The sequence below is a fragment of the Penicillium argentinense genome (assembly GCF_028826775.1).
Source record: "Penicillium argentinense strain IBT 30761 chromosome Unknown utg000010l_segment0_segment0, whole genome shotgun sequence".
In the NCBI taxonomy this organism is placed as follows: domain Eukaryota; kingdom Fungi; phylum Ascomycota; class Eurotiomycetes; order Eurotiales; family Aspergillaceae; genus Penicillium; species Penicillium argentinense.
This window is the reverse complement of record NW_026622669.1, coordinates 3,063,711-3,081,112: the sequence shown is the minus strand read 5'-3', so window position 1 is coordinate 3,081,112 and position 17,402 is coordinate 3,063,711. Positions and strand designations below refer to the sequence as shown.

Below are 17,402 nucleotides of genomic sequence, written 5' to 3'. Positions count from 1 at the left end.
TCCCCAATGCATTCTCAAGCAGGTATGCAATTCGCCATATTTCTGATCTCTAAGGGAATTGGTTTAATTCGAGTGCAGTTTTTTGATGCGCATGCTTCCTTCATAGAAACCCCGGTCCAGTGCCGCGGCAACAGTCAGGGTACCGCCGATGATGGCACAGACACCGGTCAGGAAACCGGTGAATGTCTTCGGGCGAGTTTCACGGTTGATCACCTTCATGGGAGAGATGTCATAATTAAAGAAAACACCAGGAATACCGCCCGCGGCATGCATACGCTCCTTGTGGCCCTCGGCAGCATCGTCGCCACCCATGAGGGAACGCTTGTGGGAAGTAACTGAATACTGGTGGGCTTCGATGCTGCCCTGAGCACCATATCCCAGGCCATGGGTGCCCAGAGGTGCCTTGTCGTAGGCGCTGTGAATGGCTGACGAAAAGAGAGGATCCCAGCCCAGAGGGAGATAAGAGGTTGACACAACCTTGATGAAATACATGAAGTTGTACGCAGGCTCATTGGTCGCCTGCTTCGTGTCGTCAAGCGGGTTCGTATGGTGGTGATCCGACCATTGCCAACGACCGGCGAGCTCGGGAGGAAGCTGGGGTCCGAATCGAAGCTCATGGATCTCGTGGGTCATAGTGTGCTGCTCGTCGGGTGGGGTGCCGGGCACATCGTAGTTCTTCAGATCGTGGGCATGCATGTTCATGTTTGTGAAGCTACGGCCAGGAGCAATGTGAAAGTTGCCAACCACCTTGTTCACTCGGAGCACGCCTTCCACACGGCAGCCCTCGCGATGCATGGCCTTGAGCTTCTCACTATAGCCCTCGCGCTCACATTGCTCAATATTCTCACCAATTCCGAAGGCCCATGTCTTCTGCGCGTACGCCTCGCGGACTTCATCGCAAGTGCTACAGCAGCCAGGCTTGATCGCGTTTTCCGGAGGGGTGGCTCCGTAGCACTCACCGCAGTAGTCTGGGGCAAGGTGCGCAGCGGCATCTGAAGGCGAGTGCCTGGTTGTCAAGGAGACCATGTCAGTTCAAAGCCAAGTATGCGGGTCTATTGGACACCCAAAGCCAGAAGAGTCAACATACAGATCCAACGATTGGACATCAATGACACGTCCGCCTTCGGAGGGCGGAGAAAGCCGGACCTTGTTCACACCGTGTGCAACACCTGTTTGGAGTTCGCCTGAGACATCCATGACATCCAGAGTCAAGAGTTCGCAGGGTAACCGAGGAAATGTCATATTCAAGTGAATCTCCATCCTCTCACCTAGCCATATCACATTGTCAGCCAGCTTCCTCGAGGGTTGCGTCTCACACTGATCACTCCACACAGGTCAATACGTACCTCGCGACTTATCGACGATGAGCTCTGGCTGCACTACAACCCGGCGATAGTCGGCCCATTCTCCCCACACTAGCCACAAAACTATCAATAGCGACGCGATGGTGATGACACCACCAGAGTTGGTGCGAATGCGCGCATCTTCGACGGTCTTGGCAAAGGCATCGAGCCTAGTGAATCGCGACGTTGCGGGCATCTTGCAAGTCAATTGCAGACCATAGGGCGAGCCGTCAACCGGGCGAATAATTCGGAGGGCGTCAGCAGCGCGATCGTCTGGTGTAAGCGAGCGAGGAGATTAGCAGAGGTCTCATGGTAACTTGGTACGCGCAAGCTGCCTCTGGCGAAACGAGGAAGGTCGCGATCAAACATATCGAGCGAAAGGAGGAAGACAAATGGTCACACTTACTCGGACCGGTCAAGGCAGATCAATTGCGGGTGCAATCCAGAGTCCTGCGCCCGGGGAATGAGATCTGGTGCAAGTTGGCCTGATCGAAGTATAGCCGTGTCGATTGGCCCCATTTGACAATGAAGACAGAGGACAGCTTCTGATTGGGCGACACGCTGACTCATCCGGCGTGAGTCACCTGACACGGCATCCATCCACTACGATCTTATCACGTGACCAATGCGTCACTTTTTTGGCCGAGACCATTCGCGGTTCTTTGCGTCGCGAAAAAAAGCCTCCGGCGGGATCGCTGCCTTCTTTCCTTTGACAGTGAAACATTCCGCTCTTTATATTTCCAAGGCCTTTCACTCTCAATCTCTCCTTGTTCTCTCCGGTTTCGACAGCAACCCGTCCAGTGAATGCGAAACAACTGCGTCCCGCTTGGCTAAAGGTCCGCAACGCGTTGAGGCATTCACTAGCCGTCCTCTCATATCTACCTGCCCGCCTCTCCGCCCTCCTCCTATATTTCTCGACTCTTCCTCCCTCAACCCACCTTCGACTTCTTGACCGACCTCTACCAACATCATGAAGTCCATGAAGTCCCGCCGATCGGGCGGCGCATCCAGCGGCGGTATCCGCAAGCGGGGCCCAACGCGCACCGATCGAGATGGCGATATGGACATGGATGGCAACGGCCGTGGAGGAAAACGAGCTCGTGGAAACTCTGGTCGCTCTCGCGGCGCATCTGGAGGGCGACTGGCCGGTGGAAAGGCTCGCGACAAGCTTGGCATGAACCCGGACCTAATCGAGAAGGCGATCTCTGAGGACACCCAGGGCCACTCGCAGGCCAATGTCCGACAGGGTAAGGGTAGCGGAGGGGGCACTGCCCAGTTCGCCATCAGCGGCTGGAGAAGCAGCAAGGTCTCCTCCCACCGCGACGGCGGCGTCGAGCACCTTCTTTCCTTCCTCGAACGGAAGATGCACAACATGACACAAAAGGGACCCCGTGTCCGAATCTCAAAGGTATATCATTAACCCTTAGTTGCAACCCACGAAATCCGGCTTTTCTTGATTATTCGCGGTTTTGATTGTCACCTTCATCGGCTGGTACGATCTTTCGGACTTGCACTAGTCGACAACTGTCGAGACTTGCGGCCTCCCTCTAATTTTTTTTTCCATTCTTATTTTTCACATCATTTTGGTTATCACTTGCTGACTTCCAATTAGTCGCGGGTTGAAGGAGATATTCTGGTGGCCTCTGTACGTCAGGACGCGGCAGATAGGATGCTTCGAATCAACGGCAGTAACTTTGCCGGCGTTGCTATTACGATTGAACCCTACGACTCCTCTGTCACGGTGCTTGACCGCCAGCTCTCCAACGGTAGTCAGAACGCCTCGACGGCCGATACCAAGGCCAAGCTGACTGCGGTCTTGAGCAAACGCTATTTCCCTCAAGGTCACTTCCTCGACCTGTCGAACATTATGGAGGATCCCGATCTGAAAGCCATGGGACTTTTCGAAAATCCTTCCACTGAATCCAAGTTCTTCCCTGCCTTGATGAAACTTGGCGGAATGCAGTTCAACAGCTCGGTCCAACGGCAAGAGGCGGTGCAGAGTGTCTCGCTGGCTCGTTGCCAACTCACAAATGTCTCATCCTTCACTTCCCTGGCTCAGACATTCCCAGACATCAAAAATCTGGACCTTTCCGGCAACAAGATCAAGGACTCTCGGGCGATGGTTGCGTGGCGGTGGAAATTCCGCAATCTGGAAGGTCTCGACTTGTCCGACAATGAGTACAGCTCCGACCCGAATTTCAAAGAAACCATGATGAAGTGGTACCCGAAGCTGCAGATCTTGAACAAGGTTCAAGTTCGCACACCCGAGGAGATTGCCGCTCGGAAGAAGACCCCCATCCCCGTCCAGCCGCCCTACTTCCAGGACGAGTCCCAGATTTGCGAAAACTTCATTCGTGTTTTCTTCCCTGCGTACGACAATGATCGCAGTGGTCTCCTCAGCCGATTTTACGACAATAACTCCCAGTTCTCTATGAACATTAATACTCAAGCCCCTAAGGCTCAGCACACTGAGACAGCAGGGTGGGACGCGTACATCCGAAAGAGCAGAAACCTTGAGAAAATCAGTCACTTGCCTGCTCGCATGTCCCGCCTCTACGTTGGTGTTGAAAAAATCCGCGAATTCTGGAACGTTCTCCCCCAAACACATCACCCGGACTTGTTTACGCATCCAGAGCACTATCTCATCGAATGCCACCCAATCCCCGGTCTACCCGACCCAACCGGACAGAGTCCCACCGGAGTCGGTGGTCTTATTATCATGGTTCACGGAAAGTTCGAAGAATCTATTAACGGAAAGGTTGAGACCCGCAGCTTCGATCGGACTTTTACCATTGGTCCTGGGAATGGCGAGGGCGGCATCCGCGTTTTGAATGACTCTGTTTGCTACCGTGCATACGGCGGTCACGAGGCGTGGAGTCCGGAAAGTCAGGCAATTCCTCAGGCCATGGCTCCGGCCGCTGCGATTGCTTCCATTGCTGCCCCTTTCCCTGAGGGATACGGTGCTCCTGCACCTGGCAAGCCAGACGCTCAGGTTCAGCAAGAACAGCTGGTTATACAGATGAGTGCAAAGTCGGGCATGACGATGGAGTACTCGAAGATGGCTCTTGAGGGCAATTCCTGGAACCTCGATCTCGCCTGGAACAATTTCGAAACACTCAAGGTAGGCAGCTGAATACTGACATTACACGTGAAAGATGGACCAATTCTGACTGATTCGACAGGCACAGGGGGCGTTGCCCGCCACGGCTTTTCTTAACGGGGCATAAACAATGGACATGACCCGAACGTCGATCTCATCATACGCCCAAAAAAAAAGAAAGAAAAAAAAAAAAAAGAAATCTATCATTATTTTGTTTTTCGCTCGCTCGCTGTGAGAATCTTACTCGACCTATCATTATGATCTAGTCAATATTTCGATCCCGCGGTGGAAAACAGCTGATGCTAGGGAACCTGACACATCTGAGTGGCTTTGATTTATTTTCCGTTTGCATGGCTCCAGGCGCAAAGGAACGGTTCTGCGGGGATTTTTCAGGGTTTGTACGTTAAGAATCAAGTTATGCCTCGTGTGGCTCCAGACAGACATTTGACAATATCATCATGTACAAATATTCTGATTGTCCCCTATTCATGTAGTGCGCGGAGATCGTAGATGAGATGGCTCCATGTAGTAGATTCTAACGTAGGACGTCCTTGGCAGAATGTAGTTGTTCAATGGAGCCGCTGGCGTGGGAGATCCCTGGAATGCCAAGCGGCCCAGGTGGCCCCCGACGTGCGGCCCGTGCGACTCGCCCGATCAGCTCGGCCGCTTGATTCCCCTCCAACCCCAAGCATCTCAGCATTGACCTGGCGCAGCATCCTGTGGCTGGCAACAGAATGATCTTGGCGAGCTAACGGGATGATGGCAATTACCTCCCCGAAAACGGGCCATATGTCTCCAGAGGAGCCCACCCTCGACGCCTTGGAAGCAGGTACGGAGTCACGTCAACCGGAGAGGCTGTACTTACGTCGGAAACTGACTGGAACGATTCAAGTGGACTACGATCCTGTCGACCATCTAAATGCCATCTTCTCACACCCTTCCACCCTCTCCTCCGTCTCCGAGATCTCCGACGCTCTCCACACCTACGAAGATGAACTGGACAACGATATTGGCACCCTCGTGGAGGAGCAGGTTACCTCCAATGCCGAGAGCGTCGAACGCATACAGACCGCAAAGGCCGATTTGTCCGAACTGTTCAAGAAGATTGATGACGTACGGGAACGTGCCCTGAAAACTGAGCAGGCCATCACGGACATGACCGCCGACATCAAGCAATTGGACAATGCGAAGAAGAACCTGACATTGTCGATGACAGCCCTGAAGCGGCTGCAGATGCTGACGACCGCATATGACCAGCTGCAGGCGCTCAGTCGGACCCGACAGTATCGCGATTGCGCGCAGCTCCTGCAGGCGGTGATCCAGCTAATGGCCCATTTCAAGTCCTACCGATCCATCGACCAGATAGCAATCCTGAGCCGCAACGTTGCAGATATCCAGAGAGGTCTCCTAGAGCAGGTCTGCGAGGATTTTGAAATAGCTTTCGCCAAGGGCGAAGTGGCTCAGAAGAGGGTCACCTTGTCGGAGGCATGTCTTGTGGTGGATGCATTGGGCGAGTACGCTCGGTCCCGGCTTGTAACTTGGTACTGCAACACCCAGCTGCGCGAGTATCGTCAAGTTTTCCGAAACAACGAAGAGGCCGGATCCCTGGACAACATTTCTCGCCGATACTCGTGGTTCCGACGCATCCTGAAGATATACGACGAGGAGAATGCGGCCATCTTTCCAGCTTCGTGGCGCGTCAATGAAATCCTGGCTAATGTATTTTGTGAGGGTACCCGAGACGACTTCAAAGGAATCCTCTCGCGGTCGGTCCGTAGTGGTCAGACCATCGACGTGAACTTGCTTCTTTCATGCTTGCAAGAGACTCTTGATTTTGAGCACTCGCTTGAGCGTCGATTTACACCTGCCCGCCCCTCTACAGATACATTCGCTTCAACGGAAACTCCGGCATTCAGTCAGTCTATCTCTGAGGCATTTGAGCCATATCTCAGTGTCTGGGTCGAGGCGCAAGATAAACAGCTGGCTGCGCTCTTGCCCAAGTATCGCCAACAACCTCTCAAACCCCCTGATGAGGAGTTCAACTCTCATACTGTGATATCATCGTCGACTGAGTTATTCACGTTCTATCGACACTCCTTGCAACAATGTGCCAAGCTCTCGACAGGCAATAGTCTTGCTGAGCTGGCGAAGGTCTTTGCCAAATACCTTGACCAGTACGCACAGCAAGTTCTCCTTCTTTACATCAGTGAACGGCCGTCTGGCCATACGCCTTCCAAGGTGCCCTCAATAGAAGATCTGGTTTCTGTTCTCAACACCGCTGATTATTGCTACACTACGTGCTCTCAGCTAGAGGAGAAGATCAAGAGCCGACTAGATGAACCTCTCAAAGAATCGGTCGACTTACAAAGCCAAGCAGACTCCTTCATGGGGATTGCATCCGCGGCCGTGCGAGGGCTTGTGCGGCAAGTTGAAGTGCACTTGGAACCATGCTGGCGAGAGATGCGCAACACTCCATGGAGTAAAATCGAGGCCGTCAGCGATCAAAGCTCTTATGTGGGTGAAATGATCTCGCAAACGAAGGAGAAGGCATCGGAGATTCTTCAATTGCTACACAAACAGCAATACGCTCGAGCTTTCTCTGACCATTTGGTTGAGTTGATATGCAGTTTATTCATCAGTAATGTTCTTCTATGCAAGCCGGTTTCGGAGACAGGCGCTGAACAGGTAATACTCTCTTCCCCATAACTGCCTCTTATGCTGTTTGGTTCGATTCCATCCAACTGACATGTTGCCAGATGCTTCTTGACTCCTACACACTGAAAAGTGGTCTCTCGTCCCTCTTGCCTGCACCGGCTCCAGCAGGCTTTGTCAAACGCGTGAACACCAGCTTCTTCAAAATCGAAACACTTCTCAAAACCGTACAGGTCCGTCCGTCTCCGCCAGAGGCTCTTGTCCAGGCATACCTCATCCACATCGCGGACCGTAACAACAACAACTTCCGCAAAATCCTTGATATCAAAGGCATCCGTAGCCGCCAGGAGCAGAATCACCTCGTGGAGCTCTTCCAGCTTCACCGGGCTTCAGACCGCTACGCTGCTGGCCTCCAGCAAAGCAATCCCATCCTCAGCGCCTTGCAAACCCCCAGTGCCACAAGCACCGGTTCGGTATCCCAGGGCCTTGGGCTAACTGGCACATCCTCCATGTCTATGCCGTCGCGCTTTGATGCCTCCATGCTTGGATCAGCCATCATTTCCGCAGCAAAGGACGGCGTGGATAGATTTGGCAACCCCAGCCTCGGCACTTTAGGCTCCACCGGGGTTTCCGGAGGTGCAACTTCGAACACCGGTATGGGGGGTACCTCCGGATCTTCGTCCCCTGCCCCGCCTTCATCGTCGCAGCAGACTGGTCACGCTCATACTCCGTCGGAGTCTACAGCCGCCGGAAACCTCAACGAGAACCTCAAGAACATTGGTAAATTCTTCCGTCGTGACCTTGGTGGGTTTGGAGGACGCTTTGGCCGTGGCACTGATGATCCGTGAGCCTGAACATGATCTTTGCCTTTGAGAACATGTAATTAATTCTCAAAATATCTTTGTCTCGCCTGAATACCCTGAGCATATTGCACAGACATACTGGTAACTAGATACCCAACTGGGACCGGACACTCGTAAAGGATTCCACTTCGCGGCTTGTGGTGCTGTGGGCAACAATACTTGCGACGAATCCTCGCCTTCCAACTACACTAGAACTCCACCACCGTGACTACTCTGGTCATGATGCGAAGTGGCCGAACTTCGGTCAAGGGGAAGCTGCTTAATCAGCGTTCAGGCTTTGGGGACGCCTTTTTTTTTCTTAGAAGATCGCCATTGCCGGAGTGGTAGGCACTAGTCGGGCCCAGAAATGGTCCCAGATAAAGTTGAAAAGCAGATGCATCTAGACTGTTCTAAATTTGAGCTGTCGCAACGACGACAGCAGCCGAATTGCGGATTCACAAGCGCCCTCTGGCAGACAGGTCTTTGGACTCATACCCACACCGAGCCAGTCTCGACCATCCGTTGTCGGTTCGAATCTGGACCCCTTTTCTGTCTCGCAACTGGGTTTTGTACCTACTCCGTCCCTTGGAGCCCTTCTTGTGTTCCTCTGTGATCGTTCGATCGCATATTGCCTTCCGGAGCATCCTCTCGATTCTCGGAGGAAGTGCGTACCTGTCCGTCCCTGGCCGTCCATGGGCTTCTCGATGGTGAGTGGAGGGGTACCTGGCCTGTCAGATACTGGTACATGGCTCTTGCTCGCACATGGTCCGGGTGGTGGTGGAAGGCTGTGCTTTGCCTCATGGTATGACGTGGACAAGCACCCGGTGGCTTCCACCGGATCTATTCCTCCGGAGGGTTTTGTTCGTTTTCCGCCTCGTCACCAACTGGGCAACATTAGGTTAAGGTTGGGGGCACCAAAGAAGTTGGAAATGGTCGTGGTTCTCGTAGTTAACTCTGCCTGATTATTTAGACTACTTGGTTGCATTGGAAAAATCATGGAGCCGGGACGAATGCTTGGCAACGGTTTGCTTCCCATGCCCGTGAAGGAGAGTCTAGCCTTCCCCTCAACCACCATGCCAATCCTGCCCACGTCAAATTTGTCTCCGCATCCCTGTCGGACTCAGACTGGCAACATACAACACTCGGCCGTTGCGGAGACCAAAGAATGCTAAAATTTGTAGGATATCTCCCTCGCCCCGCGCCTTCAACAAAGAGCATCCTGGGCCTGGCCACCCGCCAAGCGTTCGCCAGGATGAAGATGGTATGAGGATCTTGACAATTGCTTGGCAAATTCAATCCAGACCCTGATAGCGGGTGCAAGAGTCGCGTGGCCAGGGTCAAATAGGGTGCTTAGAGGGAGAAGGCGACATCGGAACTGGCCCTCGGTAGCGAGCCCAGATGGCATGACGGACAGTGGGCGAGCCTTCTCATGCCGGCCATGGAAAGGAAACAGGAACTTTCGAGAACTACCGAAAATCAGTCTCTTCAGAGAGCCCGATGTCTGGGTCGAGCCTTCCAAAACTTCAGGGACAAAAGGTTTGGAGTCCTCGGTTGGAGACCGCAGCAAAATCATTCGCGTCAAGCACAAGGAACAAAAGTTTGAAGCGGCTCTGATGTCAAGCACCCCACAGGATTCCTTCGCTTCCGGGGGATCGACGAACGACAGACCGTACCAGACTTTCCCCCGAAAAGGATGGAAGGCTGCAAAACTCTACGAGAAGCCTTCCATTTCCGGCGATGGCAACGGCGTTCGAGACCATCTGGGACCAGGACACTCCACCAACCCCAGAATCATTGGCTAGCCTCATGGTTAACCATGAATTCACTGTTCCATCGAACGAATGGGTAAGGCTAGGGTGCCGGGGGTTGCCACGACTCCAACACGCCCAGGAACAATATATAAGGGTGTATCTATCTCGACTAAGAACTCTTCTTTCTTTCATCAATCACTACAATCATTGAGACCTTTACTCTCTCTCTTTTTTCTTTTTTATTCGCTCTCTTGCCTTTTGCAATCCGATTCTCTCTCTTATCGGATTCATACATTCTCTTCAACTGTCGTTTGAACAGAACATTCTTCTTTCCATCACAGTCTTTTCGAGACATCACATTCGTCGATCCAACGACACATTACAACCAAAATGTTCTTCTCCAACGTTGTCATCACCAGCATCCTGGCCGCCGCCGCCACTGCTCTGCCTCACCGTGCCCGCGACTCGTCCTCCAGCGGCAATGTCCAGATCGTGAACAACCTCGGCACAGACGTCTACCTCTGGTCCACCTCCGCCGACTCTGGCGCCATGCAGACCATCAAGTCTGGCGGTGACTCCTACACCGAGAACTGGCAGACCAACCCTAACGGTGGTGGTATCTCCATCAAGCTGTCCACCAGCGAAAGCCTCGACAGTGTCCTCCAGTTCGAGTACACTCTCGACTCCGACAAGCTCTTCTGGGACCTGTCTTCCATCAACATGGACGCCTCTTCCGAGTTCGTCCAGCACGGCTTCTCTGCAATCCCCAGCGACTCCAGCTGCGACACTGCTACCTGTGAGGCTGGCGACTCCAACTGCGCCGACTCCTACCAGCACCCGGATGATGTCAACACTCTTTCGTGCTCGACTGATGCTCAGTACGTCCTGACTCTGGGATAAACATGCCACTATCCCAGTTATTTTGATGAAAAAATTCCATTCCTTTCTTTTCTTATTTCCTCTCATCCCGTCGCTGTACATGACATCGCCTCGGATTTATGACCAAATGTTCGATACACCATTGAATATATACATAGACATAGACATAGACAAGACATAGAATTGCTTCTGCGCAAACATTAATTGTTTGTTGTGGGAAAAATTGAACTCGATCGATCGAAAATTTGCAAAATTCCTCTTGCCAAACCAGTATCTTTTATCTTTACACATGATTTAAGGTAGTAAAACAAAATCATGGTCGTGGGAGCCTTGAAGATAATCGTATCCCTCCGGCATCCACTCGACACAAGGTATAGCATCCCCCCAATTCAACTTATCCCTAACACTGGCCGGAAGTTTCATGTTCAAATTACTCCGGTACCAGCGAGGGAACTGCACCGAAACAAGCATCACCCGAGGCTGATCCGTCTGATTCGGTCTCCCAGCATGCCACAGCCTAAAGTCCCGGATGATCAACGACCCTTTAGGAAGACTAGGCTGAATAGGCGGGCTAATCTTGCGTCGTTGCTCTTGAAACTCGGGTTTGATTTCCATGCTTTCTTGTGAAAGATTCAGAACATCCCGATCCGTATCAACGTGCGAGCCTAGCCAGACCTCCGTAGCCCCATTTTCCGGCGTCGTATCAATGAGATTGATATTCACGCAATAGCCAAACGGCACCTTTGGAAAGTCGAACGTGATATCGATATGTGGCGGCTGGCGTTCTGTCGCTTTGAATGCAGTATTGGCGCTGTAGAATCGCACCATTGATTGTGGACCGAGCATGCACTGGATGGCTTGCGTTGCCCAAGGGTTGGCAATGACATCGTCGAAGATAAAGTCGTCTTCAAGCACAGGCTCTTGCTGGATATTGCCCGTGCCGTTGCCAAAGTTGCGATGTGTGTCCGGCCGTGCGTAGAGGTCTCTAGCTTCAGGGACCATTCGGGCGTTGAGTTTGTCTAGATGTGCGATATCCACGGCATTTTTGATCGCGACGATCCCATCTCGATGGAGGGCTTCGACTGCAGCTTGAAGATTGTGCGAGCCGAGTTCCTTGGAAGCGAGTTCGTCGGGCGTCAACTCGATCAGCCTAACCTGTGGCTCTTTTGCTGGTTGCGCCATGTTGCTTCTGATGCAAGTACCGTATTATGAGCCAGTGGTTAAACGATCAGACAGATGTTGATTGTTGCACTTTGAAAAAGCGATCCCCTGGACACTGAGACTGGAGAGCTAAGAACCGATGGTTTATCTGTGCAATACAACAATCCCCACGTCGGTTGCAGACTCCGGGTATGCGGAGAAAGCCCCGGCACCGCCGGTGGTTGACCAGTCGATTCGCCGGGCGGAGCGGCATAGTCCTCCATGATGGTCGCCCTTCAAAAAGGCTGGACATCACTTCGGGCAGTCTATAGGCTCAAGCAACTACATTATAGATTGATGGAAGAAATGAAGAGGCCGAATTTGTCCCATTGAAACTAGCTAGTACCGCGCCATAGTAATTCTTTGGTTATAAGAACACACGGACCACAATCCACCACCAATTCCTACGCTCTACGTTGACACGACCGCTACAGAGTGTCCGCGTACAATAAACCTGTCATCTGAGAACAAATTAGCAATTGCTTTGTGATGTGAAAATAAGTCATGACAAAAACAAAGGCAAATATTGATGTGGCGTCAGCAAAAAATTAGAGTGTTGTTGTTGCGTTTTTAATCGTCAGCGCGACCCTTACGCAAGGGCCGAATGCTCGGGGTTAAAAATGTTTAATCATCCGCCAGGGGAGAGTACTCGATCAAGGTAGAAAGGAAAGTGTACAAGACAAAAGGTCAAGAGAAAGCGAGGTAGCATGCAAGAAAAAGAAGTTTTGAAACTCACCGTTTATAGATAGACAGGTAATGGAGCGTGTTTCTACGTTCCATCAAGCGTGTCTGAAAAAAGGAAACTGGAAAGTAGATCCGTTGCCAAGTCGTCGTTATTTCATTCACCAGCCTTTTTTTCAGGCCTGGATCAAATCAAAGTATCTAAAACATGGCATTCGTATCCGATCAAGGACGAGGCGTTTAGTCGAACAGACCGAAGCCCATGTCCTCGTCGGACTCCTCCTCAGCCTCGGCGGGGGCAGCCGCGGCGGGAGCGTCACCACCGGCGGGAGCGGCGGTGGTGGGAGCAGCAGAGGCGTAGGCATCGGGGTTAGCGATGCGGTCCTTGAGCTCCTCAATCTCGGGCCAGCTGATCTCGGTCTCGACAGCGACAGCAAGAACCTTCTTGTAGGCGTTGACGATGGAGTGGATGGTGGCGGGGATGGTGGGGATGTTGGTGGCCAGGGACAGAGCGGCGACGGTCTGGATAGCCTGGCTGAAGGTCTTCAGGAGCTGCTCCTCGCCGATGTCAAGGACGTCGGCACCGAAGCACTGGCCGTGGTCGTAGACCTGCTGAATGGTCATACCGTAGGTGAAGGGAGAGATGTTCAGCAGGTTGAGCAGAGAGGCCTCGGAGGCACCGACCTTGCTGCCGGCCTCAATAAGCTTGAGATCGGAGACAATTTCGATGGTACCACGAGCAATCTTGGTGGGGACACCGAGAGCCTGGAAGAAAGAGGTCTTACCAGGCTCCATACCAGTGTTACCGGCGGGAACCCAGACGTCACCGGGAGCGAAAGCACCGGCACGGGCGGGGGCGGCGACACGGTTGGCCAGGATCTTCTCCTTGGTCTCCTTCAGGTCACCGTTGGTGAAGATGAAACCAACGTTGCCTATGAAGAAAATTCATGTCAGTCAATTGGTCACCTTGGTGCAATTGGAGCTGGTATAGAAAACTTACCCTTGACGTGGGGCAGAAGGCGCTCCCACTCGGGGTTCTCAGTAACGAAACCCTTCAGGGCACGGCGAACCATGGTGTTCTTTCCCATGAGAACGACAGCCTCGCCACGGAGGGACTGACGGATCTCGTGCATCTGCTGGGAAGAGACATTGTCGCAACCCACGATGAAGATGCTAGCATACTCCTCGAGCTACAATGGGATACAAGTTAGCGACGCAGTTCGACGGTGAGCCGAGAATCAAGGATACGCACCAAGCCCTTGAGCTTGTCGAAGTAAGCGGCCTTGGTAGCAGACTTGCCCCCCATTTCTCCTTATTTTCGCTGAAGATAGGTTGTTTAAGGACAAGTTGGTGTGTGATTTGGTTGTGGAGGAAGCAGATGCGATTTTGGGAAATTCTTTTTCGGTGCGGTTCGCTAGTGGGTCACGTGGTCGCGACCCGGAAATACGTTGGTGCGGGCTGCGAGCGGTGATGATGTAGAACGGCAAGGGCCATTTGATGCCGCCGCGCGATATTTTTGCTGTCGATAAATCTTTTTTGTGTTTTGTTGCATATTTTGGCTATCGGATCGGACCTTCGCATCTCTTCGATTTCTCCTGCGTCACTTTGTCCGTCCTCCTATTGGGTAGATTCGTGCATTTGACTTTTCCTCAACCGCGAATTTTTGAATTTTTCTCTGTGAACCACTGGCAAAGCCTGGGCATCATCATGGCGAGCTTCCAGCAGCCCCTTCAGTGCGTGCAGTATGTCAAACAGCAGTCGCCGAGCTCCGGAGAATTCTTGATTGCCTCGGCAGGGCGGCATCTTTACTCGTATGCCGCCACCACTGGTCAATTTCTGGACGTGTGGCCGAAGAATGTAGAGTCCAACACCGAGTCTGCTCCCGAGGATCAAGCGCCTCCTGAGAAGAGGAGGAAGCTCTCGTCGGGTGCCGATGGGCTCGAGGAAAATTTGAAAGACACCACTGCGCCGAAGAAAAGCTCGGGCAAGCAATTGCCGGAATGGTCTAACATCCCAATTCTGACCACGTCTTTCGATGGAAAATATGTAATCGCGCTGACTGCGGAGGACAAATGCATCCGGGTGTTCAACTTGGGTGAAAATGGCAAGCTTGAAGAGCTCAGTTCGCGGTAGGTAGTCGTCATGTTTTCTTGTTGCTCGACTGGCAAGTGCTAAGAATGATGAAGAGAGATGCCCAAGCGGCCGAGCGCATTGGTCTTGACTCCCGACGGTCAAACTATTCTGTGTGGCGACAAATTTGGTGATGCATATTCCTTGCCTCTTATTCCGGGAGAGTATCTTCCTCGCACGGAGAAGGAAAAGGCCTACAAGCCTGCTGCTACGGCACTAACCGTACACTCGAGGCGCAACCTCGAGTCCCTAGAGCAACAACGGATTCAAGCCGAGAAGGCCGCCAAGAATGGTGGCGTGAAAAAGCCCAGCTCCGAAGAAAAGACTTCTCTCAATTTCGAGCACAGGTTGATTATTGGTCATGTCTCCTTACTGACCGATTTGATCGCCGTGGCTCTGCCTACAGAGGCCACGCCAGGCCGAAATTATATTCTAACCGCTGATCGTGACGAGCATATTCGTGTGTCTCGAGGAATCCCCCAGTCTCACATCATTGAACGGTACTGCCTGGGCCACACCTCATTTATTACGAAGCTTTGCAGCCCATCCTGGGCGCCCGAATACCTCATTTCCGGCGGAGGTGACAACTATTTACTTCTATGGAACTGGGGTGAAAGCCAGGTCCTTCAAAAAGTCTCGCTGGAAGGCCTTGTGCAAACACCAGAACCCATTGTTCGAGGAATCTGGGCAGTTTCTCTTGAGCAGTCCGCAGCTACAGTGAAAGCAATCTTGGTTGCACTAGAGGGGTATGTAACAGTCCCACTTACCTTCGTACATATCACTAACATGCAGAATAGATCTCCAGAGCTTTTATCATTCACAATCGAGGAAGATACTCTGAAGCTGCAGGACACTATTCAATGTTTCGGAAACGTCCTGGATCTGACTGGTATCGACTCTCGAGGCTCAATTGCTGTCTCTGTGGACACCATCCGGGAGCCTGGCTCGACCGAAGCATGGAAGTCGACTTCTGGGACACCTCAGAAGCTCCTTGAATACTTTCAAGTCAGCGTGGAGGTGGAATCTTTGAAGTGGAAACCAGTGGAAGACCCTTTGGCGACTAGCATTAACTCAGCGGGAACTTCGGCTCTCCCGGCTGAGCTCGATGACAAGCAAAAGAAGGGGTTCGACGACATTCTGTACACTTTGGGCGTTCTTCGGAAGAGGGCTTACGACTGAAAAATCAAGTTTGAATGTACATTGGATCCTAGACGAATTTTAGGTACTAAAAATCAAACTCTGCAGAAGCACAAAACAGCATGGATTATTACCTACCATACGTAAAATTTGTAGCTTAAACCAGAATTCAATTGGCTTCACATAATCCTTGTATCAAAAGCCCAGCTCGTAGAGCGCCTTACTTTTACTAATGGGTGAGTGCCTGGACGCCCTCGATCTGGTCAGCCTCGGCGGATAACCCATTCCTAGCCTCCAAGGTTCCGGCGGCGGATCAAATCACTTGCCCGCGGTACCCCGAGAATCCTCCCACTTCCCTTCTTCCAATCTGCAATCCACCACCCACCATGCAAGAACAATTTGAGCCGCTGAGGAATGATCTCCTATTGAGAGCCGCGCGAGGTAAATTGGTTTCATCATATTTTCCCCCTAGGAACCTGCTGACAATCGCAGGCGAAAAGGTTGAGCGCCCGCCGATATGGGTTATGCGACAGGGTGAGTTTCATGCCGCGTCCCTTTCCTTTGTTGAAATCCCCCTTGTGAATCTCACGGCTGACAATGGTTTCTTCTTGATTTTCATCAGCTGGTCGCTACCTCCCCGAGTACCACGAGGCCAAGGGCGGCCGAGACTTCTTCGAGTGCTGCCGTTCGCCAGAGGTCGCCTCGACCTTGACTCTTCAGCCCATTGAACGCTACGAGGGCCTCATAGATGCGGCAATCATCTTCTCAGACATTCTGGTCATCCCCCAGGCTATGGGAATGAAGGTGGAAATGGTGGATAAGAAGGGCCCGCACTTCCCCGAGCCGCTCCAGTCGCCGACAGATGGGCAATACGAGCAGGTGATGGCCAAAGAGGTGGATGTGAAATCCGAGTTGGATTATGTCTACAAGGCCATCTCCCTGACACGCTTCAAGCTGAAGGGTCGCGTCCCGCTGATCGGCTTTTGCGGTGCGCCGTGGACTCTGCTGTGCTACATGGTTGAAGGTGGCGGCAGCAAGCTCTTTGTGCAGTCCAAGACATGGGTCTACAAGTACCCGAAGGAGTCGCAGGCGTTGCTGCAAAAGATTGCCGAGATCTGTGTGGAGTACTTGGCTCTCCAGGTCGCGGCGGGTGCTCAGTTGGTGCAGGTTTTCGACTCGTGGGCCGGTGAGCTGTCTCCCAGCTCTTTCAAGTCCTTCTCGCTTCCCTACCTCCGTCACATCTCTGCCAATCTGCCTACGCGACTGCAGGAGATGGGCCTGGAGCCTGTCCCCATGACTGTGTTTGCTAAGGGTGCTTGGTACGGCCTGGAGGATCTTTGCGAGTCTGGCTACAACGTTGTTGGTCTGGATTGGCTGCATGACCCTGCCGATGCCATGCGCATTGCCAATGGGCGAGTTACTATTCAAGGTAACGCTGATCCCGGTATGCTGTATGGTGGTCGTCCGGCCATCACTGCTACTGTGGAGCAGATGGTTGAGGGATTCAAGAAGGGCAAGCAGGGCTGGATCTGCAATCTTGGACACGGTACGTGGCGTTTCAAACGGCAGTGAATCTATGGTGCTAATACTCGTGAATAGGTGTCACTCCCTTCGTGGATCCGGAGCACCTCAAGTTCTTCTTTGAGGAAATCCACCGTCTCACCGCGGCGTGATTATTAGATTACCC

The 17,402-nt window shown here is 52.5% G+C and overlaps 8 protein-coding genes across 8 annotated transcripts; 5 read left to right on the top strand and 3 right to left on the bottom strand.

The window, feature by feature from the left end:
• Positions 1 to 63: 63 nt before the first annotated feature.
• On the bottom strand, positions 64 to 1,539 carry N7532_010829 (retrograde cargo receptor ERV46; the record flags this gene model as incomplete). The annotated part of the gene is made up of 3 exons (XM_056623320.1): positions 64 to 1,006; positions 1,088 to 1,268; positions 1,347 to 1,539. The coding sequence occupies 3 exons, from the start codon at positions 1,537 to 1,539 to the stop codon at positions 64 to 66; spliced, it is 1,317 nt and encodes a 438-aa protein (XP_056470736.1).
• Positions 1,540 to 2,313: 774 nt separating this feature from the next.
• On the top strand, positions 2,314 to 7,943 carry N7532_010828 (GARP complex subunit Vps53; the record flags this gene model as incomplete). Its single annotated transcript, XM_056623319.1, has 5 exons — positions 2,314 to 2,751; positions 2,956 to 4,464; positions 5,245 to 5,272; positions 5,336 to 7,128; positions 7,200 to 7,943. The coding sequence occupies 5 exons, from the start codon at positions 2,314 to 2,316 to the stop codon at positions 7,941 to 7,943; spliced, it is 4,512 nt and encodes a 1,503-aa protein (XP_056470735.1).
• A 1,397-nt stretch (positions 7,944 to 9,340) lies between these two features.
• On the top strand, positions 9,341 to 9,739 carry N7532_010827 (uncharacterized protein; the record flags this gene model as incomplete). Its single annotated transcript, XM_056623318.1, has 1 exon — positions 9,341 to 9,739. One exon carries the CDS (start codon positions 9,341 to 9,343, stop codon positions 9,737 to 9,739), a length of 399 nt encoding a protein of 132 aa, XP_056470734.1.
• A 339-nt stretch (positions 9,740 to 10,078) lies between these two features.
• Positions 10,079 to 10,588, top strand: N7532_010826 (putative antigenic thaumatin domain protein; the record flags this gene model as incomplete). The annotated part of the gene is made up of 1 exon (XM_056623317.1): positions 10,079 to 10,588. The coding sequence occupies one exon, from the start codon at positions 10,079 to 10,081 to the stop codon at positions 10,586 to 10,588; it is 510 nt and encodes a 169-aa protein (XP_056470733.1).
• A 273-nt stretch (positions 10,589 to 10,861) lies between these two features.
• N7532_010825 (phytanoyl-CoA dioxygenase family protein) lies at positions 10,862 to 11,749 on the bottom strand (the record flags this gene model as incomplete). Its single annotated transcript, XM_056623316.1, has 1 exon — positions 10,862 to 11,749. The coding sequence occupies one exon, from the start codon at positions 11,747 to 11,749 to the stop codon at positions 10,862 to 10,864; it is 888 nt and encodes a 295-aa protein (XP_056470732.1).
• Positions 11,750 to 12,688: 939 nt separating this feature from the next.
• Positions 12,689 to 13,754, bottom strand: N7532_010824 (60S ribosomal protein uL10; the record flags this gene model as incomplete). The annotated part of the gene is made up of 3 exons (XM_056623315.1): positions 12,689 to 13,380; positions 13,449 to 13,638; positions 13,701 to 13,754. The coding sequence occupies 3 exons, from the start codon at positions 13,752 to 13,754 to the stop codon at positions 12,689 to 12,691; spliced, it is 936 nt and encodes a 311-aa protein (XP_056470731.1).
• A 401-nt stretch (positions 13,755 to 14,155) lies between these two features.
• On the top strand, positions 14,156 to 15,757 carry trm82 (putative tRNA methyltransferase; the record flags this gene model as incomplete). The annotated part of the gene is made up of 3 exons (XM_056623314.1): positions 14,156 to 14,577; positions 14,635 to 15,324; positions 15,376 to 15,757. The coding sequence occupies 3 exons, from the start codon at positions 14,156 to 14,158 to the stop codon at positions 15,755 to 15,757; spliced, it is 1,494 nt and encodes a 497-aa protein (XP_056470730.1).
• A 344-nt stretch (positions 15,758 to 16,101) lies between these two features.
• Positions 16,102 to 17,388, top strand: N7532_010822 (uroporphyrinogen decarboxylase HEM12; the record flags this gene model as incomplete). The annotated part of the gene is made up of 4 exons (XM_056623313.1): positions 16,102 to 16,156; positions 16,208 to 16,249; positions 16,338 to 17,261; positions 17,315 to 17,388. 4 exons carry the CDS (start codon positions 16,102 to 16,104, stop codon positions 17,386 to 17,388), a joined length of 1,095 nt encoding a protein of 364 aa, XP_056470729.1.
• Positions 17,389 to 17,402: the final 14 nt, after the last annotated feature.